Consider the following 9,704-nt stretch of genomic DNA (forward strand, 5'->3'; position numbering starts at 1 on the left):
AGACACAAAGGGCCTCCAAGCACTGATCTGGAGTATGATTACACTCCGCTGAAGTCCCGGGCTCGACCAGTAGAGGGCGAGGCGCTGGCAGAGCCACAGCACAAAGTAGAGGGGTCAGAATTGAGAGAGCTGTGGATCAAAGTAGTATAAATTAACGTTGTGTATTTTTGTAGTGAGTGAACCGTGAGGTACTTACTGTTGTAGTTTATTTTGTGCTTTGTGTTGTTTTAAGTCCTCAGGTTTGCATTCAAACACTACAACTCCCACAATTCAATGCCACAGTTTTGCTCTGTACTCGGACATTAGGCAGAGTTGTCAAGCTTTGATTTATTTATACTTTTATTTTTGGGTGGAAGTGGGTGGGTCACTGAATGGATCACCTATTGTTTACTGTTGATGTGATGATGTTTACATGATGCCATTATCCTACACACAGGGCGCCTTTCCATAAAGCGAGTTGACCGAATAATTTATCGAGTTTAAAACTCGCTTTATGGAACAGACCTCGAGTTTGAGAGACTCATTTTATTCACTCATGTTCGTGTTACTGAGGAATCGTGATAAGCTGTTCATGTAGCTGCATCGTCACTATCGCCAGTGATGTGTTTACTTAGCTGCAGCAACTTTAGCAAGGTCGTTAAAGCTTGTGGGACGGTCAGTGTTGTTAATAATGAAGTATGCAACTCAGGGATATAGCAGTTTTAATTCTCTATTGTTGTCTTTACCGTGGAAATCGCTGACATGTTTGTGTGTTCGAAGAGGTGGCTTTTACCAAAGAGGCTCTTTAGAGCTCTTTTAACGTTGAGAAGAGTTATAAAATGGTGCTGTTAGTTTTTTCTCCCTCTGCTTCTTACCAGCACTGCAAATTTGACCATGTAGGCCTTATTTTGGGAAATGTTTTTATTGTGGGGCATTCAGAAGTCTTAATAGATCATGTTGATGTAGATAACTTTATACTTTGTTGATGTCTGTTTGGAGATATACAGATTGCTGATTAAAAAGATTGCTGATTAAAAGTTATTTGCTTTTAAATGTTTTTTATTTTTATTATTATAAGGTCGATTACATTGGCAAAATAACCCGTTGACTTAACGCCATACCAAAAATAAACAGTGTCACCGTACTCTGCAGTCACGTGATGGGAGGGATTACGCAACAAATATGTCCGCCTTCTAGTAGGATCGTTCGAGCGTGACGTCAGTCCCCGGTAAGGAAGGCGTCGACCGGAGCGTCATTCTTCTCCGCTGGCTGCACTCTAAACCTGACGCCGTGGACGTAGCTCCAGCAAATCCGTCCTTCAAAATTCATATTTGGATTAAAGTTTTGATATTTTAAAGCGCAGGGATTTTAAATACATGTATTATTAGTGAACATTTCTAGTCTATATTTTTTAAATTACCTTTACGTTTTACCAAAATGATCAAAAACGGTCACCACGCATCGAATGTGCCGGTTAGAGACACCGGGTCAAAGCCGAGGGACTCCGCTTGCAGCCCCGAGAAGAGGAAGCGCTGTGTCCGGGTGTGGTGTGACGGATGGTAAGTCTGATAAACCAGACCTAGCTTCGCCCGGTGTCCAATAATGCACATGTAATGTCACTGATCGATCGAGTATAACGAAAGTAACTTGACAGCCTTCACAACAAGGCTGTGACAGTGATAGATCGGTTTAGCTAGCCAGCTTGCTAGCCAGGTGTTCACTGGAACAGCAACTGTAACCGTGTAGTATTGTGGAAATCCTAACCTGGTTTGTGCATCGTTTCACAAGTTAGGCTACATAAACAGTGACTGGCAGTGCAGTGTGTAGTTCAACAGGTTGGTGCATTCCTAAACTACGCACGCCAATTTGTAGCTTTTGATGTTGTCTACGGCAAGCAGAAATGTACCGTACTGTAAACGTTAACCCCGCCAAAACCTACAATACACAGCGTTCAGACTACCTACGCATGTTTATTTTCTTTTTCAAAAGAGAATTGAATTGACCCAGCGGAGGACGAAGTCCATCTTCTTTGATTCATTATCAATCCGACAGACGCCATAAATGCAGAGCCAGACAACATATGTCCCTGTTATTTAACCTAATAGGACATGGCGGAGAATATTTCGGTTTAAAGTTCCTGGTGGCATTGCAGATAATACATATTATTCTTGTCAAACATTTTAAATAAGTAGAGATAGTCAAAATACCGTCCATAGCTTGTTTGTTGACATGGTAGAGGTAATATAGGTCAAATTGTAGGTTGTTACTGACCTTTGGTACTTGGGAGGGGGGGGGGGGGGAGTGTGGGGGGGGGGGCGAGTGTGGGGGGGGGCGAGTTCACCTGAGGTGGAGCACTTTTCCACCACACACACATGCGCACGCAAGTGCTCAGTTTCCAGGGAGCACGTGTTTGGCAGGACAGTGGGGGTTAAACTACATTATAAATAACCAAGCGCTTGAACATGTTGTCCAGTGACTGTGTGTGTGTGCTGAGGGGGGGGGGGGAGAAGGCAGGTGGGGGGGAGGCTGGGACGGTAAGAGAGTGTGAGAGAGAGAGGGTTGTCTGTGTGTGTGGGACTAGACCCTATCTCTCTCCAGGGTTCATCGTGGGACTAGGTTCCAGGGTTGAGAATGGGATGGGAGCAGGTACTGAAAGTAAAGGTTGTCATGGTAACCCGCAGGTTGTGTAGGGATTATACCTCGCTAATCCAGAGGATTGAACTAATATCATTAGAGGGGGGCAGGGTGAGGGAGAGAGGGTGTCGAGAGAGAGAGAGGGAGAGGAGAGAGAGAGAGTGAGAGAGAGTGAGAGAGAGTGAGAGAGAGTGGGAGAGAGAGAGAGAGAGAGAGAGAGAGAGAGAGAGAGAGAGAGAGAGAGAGAGAGAGAGAGAGAGAGAGAGAGAGAGAGAGAGAGAGAGAGAACTCAGGTGAGGTTTCAGTGTTACCTGAGAATGCAGACAGGCCACATGAACACCTGACGTATCAAGTGATGCCTTCCACTACTAGACTGCTGCCCTCCACACACACACACACCTCCCCCCCATTTCCTTCTCATGATGCAAGTGACATTGTAGCAGAAAAATTCCCGGCGTCTCTTGGTGATGACATCACCCACTAACAGCCCTGTGTCTCTGTCCCCCAGTTATGACATGGTGCACTACGGCCACTCCAACCAGCTGAGACAGGCCAAGGCCATGGGGGACTTCCTCATAGTGGGAATACACACAGACGGTAAACACACACACACGCATGCACACACGCATGCACACACGCATGCACACACGCATGCACACACACGCATGCACACTTACACTGTTCCTTGTAGAAGTTACATTTACATTACATTTAGTCGTTTAGCAGATGCTCTTATCCAGAGCGACTTACAGTAAGTACAGGGACATTCCCCCGAGGCAAGTAGGGTGAAGTGCCTCGCCCAAGGACACAACGTCTTTTGGCACGGCTGGGAATCGAACCAACAACCTTCTGATTACTAGCCCGACTCCCTAACCGCTCAGCCATCTGACCCCTCCATAGAAGTTCCATAATAACAGTGGTCTCTCCTCCCCTCTCCTCCCCACTCCTCCACCCTCTCTCCTCCTCCCCACTCCTCCACCCTCTCTCCTCCTCCCCTCTCCTCCCCACTCCTCCACCCTCTCTCCTCCTCCCCACTCCTCCACCCTCTCTCCTCCTCCCCTCTCCTCCCCACTCCTCCACCCTCTCTCCTCCTCCCCTCTCCTCCCCACTCCTCCACCCTCTCTCCTCCTCCCCAGCTGAGATCTCGAAGCACAAGGGGCCACCAGTGTTCACGCAGGCGGAGCGTTATAAGATGGTGCGGGCCATCAAGTGGGTGGATGACATCGTGGAGGGGGCTCCCTACGTCACCACCCTGGACACCCTGGACCAGCACAGCTGTGACTTCTGTGTCCACGGAGGTGAGGAGGAGAGAGGAGAGAGGCAGGGGGTGAGAGGTGAGGAGGGGAGGGAGAGGAGAGAGAGGCAGGTGGTGAGTAGAGTAGAGGAGGGGAGGGAGAGAGGAGAGAGATGCAGGGGGTGAGAGGTGAGGAGGGGAGGGAGAGGAGAGAGATGCAGGGGGTGAGAGGTGAGGAGGGAGAGAGGAGGTAATAAAAGGGTTGTGTGTCACATCCTGCCCCAAGATGACATCACGCTGACGGTGGATGGGAAGGACACGTATGCGGAGGTGAAGCGGGAGGGCCGCTACCGCGAGTGCAAACGCACGCAGGGCGTGTCCACCACTGACCTGGTGGGACGCATGCTGCTGATGACCAAGGCTCACCACAGCAACATCGTGAGTGTGTGTGTGTGTGGAAGGGTATTGTCTAAGGTTGTAGTGGTTGTGCAACTCATCACAGTGTTACTGGGGCATGCTGGGAGTCAATACTAGCAGTCTGTTTACTCCCCTCCCCTCTCTGACAGGATAACTCAGACTACCAGCAGCACACAGACAACTTTGGAAAGGTAAATGTGTGTGTGTGTGTGTGTGTGTGTGTGGGTGGTAGAGCATTTGACAATATACAGTTAGGTCCATAAATATTTGGACATTGACACAATTTTCATCATTTTGGCTCTGTATACCACCACAATGGATTTGAAATGAAACAATCAAGATGTCCTTTAAGTGCAGACTTTCAGCTTTAATTTTAGGGTATTTACATCCAAATCAGGTGAACGGTGTAGGAATTACAACACATTTTATATGTGCCCCCCCCCCCCTTTTTAAGGGACCAAAAATAATTGGACAAACTAACATAATCATAAATCTAATTGTCACTTTTAATACTTGGTTGCAAATCCTTTGCAGTCAATGACAGCCTGAAGTCTGGAACCCATAGACATCACCAGACGCTGGGTTTCGTCCCTGGTGATGCTCTGCCAGGCCTCTACTGCAACTGTCTTCAGTTCCTGCTTGTTCTTGGGGCATTTTCCCTTCAGTTTTGTCTTTAGCAAGTGAAATGCATGCTCAATTGGATTTAGGTCAGGTGATTGACTTGGCCATTGCAGAACATTCCACTTCTTTGCCTTAAAAAACTTTGGTTGCTTTCGCAGTATGCTTCGGGTCATTGTCCATCTGCACTGTGAAACGCCGTCCTATGAGTTCTGAAGCATTTGGCTGAATCTGAGCAGATAATATTGCCAGAAACACTTCAGAATTCATCCTACTGCTTTTGTCAGCAGTCACATCATCGATAAATACAAGGGAACCAGTTCCATTGGCAGCCATACATGCCCACGCCATAACACTACCTCCACCATGCTTCACTGATGAGGTGGTATGCTTTGGATCATGAGCAGTTCCTTCCCTTCTCCATACTCTTCTCTTTCCATCATTCTGGTACAAGTTGATCTTGGTCTCATCTGTCCATAGGATGTTGTTCCAGAACTGTACAGGCTCTTTTAGATGTTTTTTGGCAAACTCTAATCTGGTCTTCCTGTTTTTGAGACTCACCAATGGTTTACATCTTGTGGTGAACCCTCTGTATTTACTCTGGTGAAGTCTTCTCTTAATTTTTGACTTTGACACAGATATGCCTACCTCCTGGAGAGTGTTCTTGATCTGGCCAACTGTTGTGAAGGGGTTTTTCTTCACCAGGGAAAGAATTCTTCTGTCATCCACCACAGTTGTTTTCCGTGGTCTTCCGGGTCTTTTGGTGTTGCTGAGCTCACCAGTGCGTTCTTTCTTTTTAAGAATGTACCAAACAGTTGATTTGGCCACACCTAATGTTTTTGCTATCTCTCTGATAGGTTTGTTTTGATTTTTCAGCCTAACGATGGCTTGCTTCACTGATGGTGACAGCTCTTTGGACTTCATATTGAGAGTTGACAGCAACAGATTCCAAACACAAATACCATACTTGAAATGAACTCTAGACCTTTTATCTGCTCCTTGTCAATGAAATAACGTACTCCCATGAGGGAATAACATACACCTGGCCATAGAACAGCTGAGCAGCCAATTGTCCAATTACTTTTGGTCCCTTAAAAAGGGGGGGGCCACATTTCAAATGTGTTGTAATTCCTACACTGTTCACCTGATTTGGATGTAAATACCCTGAAATTAAAGCTGAAAGTCTGCACTTAAAGCACATCTTGATTGTTTCATTTCAAATCCATTGTGGTGGTATACAGAGCCAAAATGATGAAAATTGTGTCAATGTCCAAATATTTATGGACCTAACTGTATATTATTATGTGGGTCCCAACATGTTGTTTTTGTAATGGATACCTGTGGCCACTGGGGGGCGCTGTGGTAACTCAGTAACCTGGAAGCATGGCTACACACAGCAAGCAAGAGTAGACACTATTCTTGTTTTGATTTTCTTTTCATGGTTCAAAGTATTTTTATGAGCAGATTTATAGTTTACAGTAGAAAAAGTACAAACACTGGAGAGCAGAAAATGGTGTGTGTGTGTACTTCCTTGTTCACTTGCATGTCTACTTCCTGCTACCTCCTGTGTGCGTCTCCCCAGGGTCCTAAAGGCCACAGTCCCTGGACGGGGGTGTCCCAGTTCCTGCAGACGTCCCAGAAGATCATCCAGTTTGCGTCAGGGAAGGAGCCCCAGCCTGGAGACACCATCATCTACGTGGCCGGAGCCTTCGACCTCTTCCGTATCCTCTGGGGGGGCGGGGGGACGACGACGACGACAGGATAGCTGTATGTGTACGTGAGACAGCTTGTGCTACTTTGGTGTGTGTGGTTACCTTGACGACCGCTCTCTGTCAGACATTGGTCATGTGGACTTCCTGGAGACGGTGTTCAAACAGGCAGAGAAGCCCTATGTCATCGTGGGCCTCCACTTTGACCAGGTACACACACACACACACCAGGTACACACACACACACACGCCAGGTACACACACACGCCAGGTACACACACACACACACACCAGGTACACACACACACACACGCCAGGTACACACACACGCCAGGTACACACACACACACACCATATACACACACACCAGGTACACACACACACACACCATATACACACACACCAGGTACACACACACACACACCATATACACACACACCAGGTACACACACACACCAGGTACACACGTACACACACACCAGGTACACACACACACCAGGTACACACACACCAGGTACACACACACACACTAGGTACACACACACACACCAGGTACACACCCACTCACAAGGTACACACTCTTCACTTCTGTCACGCACACAAACATTTGTAGTCCCACACATTTTGAGGGTGACCTGAACTTGGGCCGTGTGTTTTGTGAACCAGGAAGTGGGCCGTGTGTTTCGTGAACCAGGAAGTGAACCGTGTGTTTTGTGAACCAGGAAGTGAACCGTGTGTATTGTGAACCAGGAAGTGAACCGTGTGTTTTGTGAACCAGGAAGTGAACCGCTACAAAGGGAAGAACTACCCAATCATGAACGTCCACGAGAGGACCCTGAGTGTCCTGGCCTGCAGGGTGAGAACACACACACCACACACAACACACACACACAATGATCCAATCCCTGACCCGTTCAGAATTAACACGGAGAATGAAACCACTTCTTTGTGTTTCAAAACTATTACTCAGTCTGACGTGTGTGTGTTCCAGTATGTGTCTGAGGTTGTCATCGGGGCGCCCTATGCTGTGGGTAAAGATCTGCTGGACCACTTCAAGGTAGGACACACACTGTGTGTGTGTGTGTGTGCGTGTGCGTGTGCGTGTGTGTGTGTGTGTGCCAGACTGGGGGAGCTGACACTACTGGTTACAGAAGAGGCACAATGCAGACGTATCACTTACTACACAAGCCTACACATCTCCCTCCCCTTCTCTCTCCCTCCCCTTCTCTCTCTCTCCCCATCTCTCTCTCCCTCCCCATCTCTCTCTCCCTCCCCATCTCTCTCCCTCCCCATCTCTCTCCCTCCCCATCTCTCTCCCTCCCCATCTCTCTCTCCCCTTCTCTCTCTCTCCCCATCTCTCTCTCCCTCCCCATCTCTCTCTCCCTCCCCATCTCTCTCTCCCCATCTCTCTCTCCCTCCCCATCTCTCTCTCCCCTTCTCTCTCTCTCCCCATCTCTCCCTCCCCATCTCTCTCTCTCTCCCCATCTCTCTCTCCCCTTCTCTCTCTCTCCCCATCTCTCTCTCCCTCCCCATCTCTCTCTCTCCCTCCCCATCTCTCTCTCCCCATCTCTCTCTCTCCCTCCCCATCTCTCTCTCCCTCCCTCTCTGTGTATCACTTACTTCCCCTCTTATCTCTCTCCCATTTATCTTTTAATTCATTTCCCTGTACTGTGTTATCTCTTACCTGTGTGTGTGTGTGTGTGTGTGTGTCAGGTGGACCTGGTGTGTCATGGCAAGACGGAGGTGTCCCCTGATAAGGATGGGACTGACCCCTACGCTGTGAGTTCCCACTGTGTGTGTTTCACATATTGTACAGCAAACAGAATGTTTGCATGCATTGTAGCACTACAATTGTATATAATGTGTGTGTGTGTTCATGCGTGTGTGTGTGGTCAGGAGCCTAAGAAGAGGGGTGTATTCCGGACAGTGGACAGTGTTAACGACCTGACCACTGATGACATCGTCCAGAGAATCATCGAGAACAGGTCAGACACACACACACACACACTGCCTCTCTCTCTCTTTCCAACTTCTCTTTTACAAATATGCCAAGTCTAACCCCCCCCCCCCCCCCCCCCAGGCTCCAGTTTGAGGCCAGGAACCAGAACAAGGAGGCTAAGGAGATGGCTGTGATCGAGGCCATGAGGCTGAGAGAGGAGGGGGTCCAGGGGGGCGACGCCACCCAGGCGGCCCAGTAGAACCAGCCTCCCAGGTTCTACACCCCCTGCCCCCCCAGCACACACTGGTCCTACACCCCAGCCTCCCACACAGAATCACCCACTGAATACATCCGGTTCCTGCCCGCCCAGCTCACCCCAGAACCGGTCCAGTCCAGTTCCTCGGCCGTCCAACCCCCCCCCCCCCCTTTTAAACCCGGGCCCAGACCTTAAACCAGCTCTGTTTAACTGGCCACTCCAAATAGACAGTTAATTTATTTCCCCTTCCACACACAGACACACTGTACTATGTTGGTGGTGTGGCTCAAAAGGTCTAGGAACCTTCTAGAACACTTTTTTACAGTGTTCCCTGTTCCTTCATCAGCTGTGGAACATTACCCTGTATACGGTCACCAGTCATTTTGAATGGACTGAAAGAATTCAGCAATGGTTTTAGAGGTGTAAATGGGCATTGTGTGTGTGTGTGTAAGAAAGATGGATAGAGACAGTGTGTATGTGTGTGAGCGTGTGTGTGTGGGAGAGAGAGATCCCCTTAATTAAGTTTATTTGGAATGTGACCAATGATGTGTGTTTGAGAGAGTGTGTGTGTGTGAGAGAGAGACTGTGTGTGTGTGTGAGAGACAGTGTGTTAGTGAGGCAGAGGGATGAAAGAAAGATGACACATAATAAAGTGTGTTTGTTTGTCCACATTCTGGCAGCAGCGTGTATGAGATGAATGATAGTCGTTCTTCTCTTCAGAGTACTTTGTTTTAACGGCTGGCTTTACTTTAGTCAAATGACAACTACCACCGCGGCAATAAAACTGTTCTAACAGTACTGAGCAAACTAGACCGTGTGCTGTGTCTCTTTTAATAACAAACTCTTTCCGTTTTAGTGTGCGTTGACGCTACTGGTTAAGTGTCCTTGATTATAATATTCAAAGAGAACAGACCGAAC

General features: G+C 48.1%; 1 protein-coding gene across 1 annotated transcript; it reads left to right on the top strand.

The window, feature by feature from the left end:
* The first annotated feature begins 1,218 nt into the window (after positions 1–1,218).
* pcyt2 (phosphate cytidylyltransferase 2, ethanolamine) lies at positions 1,219–9,596 on the top strand. Its single transcript, XM_062456094.1, has 12 exons — positions 1,219–1,538; positions 3,122–3,210; positions 3,750–3,911; positions 4,134–4,285; positions 4,414–4,455; positions 6,465–6,603; positions 6,719–6,801; positions 7,370–7,447; positions 7,583–7,648; positions 8,305–8,370; positions 8,488–8,576; positions 8,672–9,596. The coding sequence occupies exons 1-12, from the start codon at positions 1,417–1,419 to the stop codon at positions 8,787–8,789; spliced, it is 1,206 nt and encodes a 401-aa protein (XP_062312078.1). The 5' UTR covers positions 1,219–1,416; the 3' UTR covers positions 8,790–9,596.
* The last annotated feature ends 108 nt before the right edge of the window (positions 9,597–9,704 follow it).

Source organism: Osmerus eperlanus, unplaced genomic scaffold (genome assembly GCF_963692335.1).
Source record: "Osmerus eperlanus unplaced genomic scaffold, fOsmEpe2.1 SCAFFOLD_97, whole genome shotgun sequence".
Lineage (NCBI taxonomy): Eukaryota > Metazoa > Chordata > Actinopteri > Osmeriformes > Osmeridae > Osmerus > Osmerus eperlanus.

Coding starts and splice junctions, on each gene's coding strand:
- pcyt2 (XM_062456094.1), top strand. CDS start 1,417: ATGATCAAAAACGGTCACCACGCATCGAATGTGCCGGTTAGAGACACC. Junction 1,539..3,121: donor CGGGTGTGGTGTGACGGATG/GTAAGTCTGATA, acceptor TCTGTCCCCCAG/TTATGACATGGTGCACTACG. Junction 4,456..6,464: donor ACACAGACAACTTTGGAAAG/GTAAATGTGTGT, acceptor GCGTCTCCCCAG/GGTCCTAAAGGCCACAGTCC.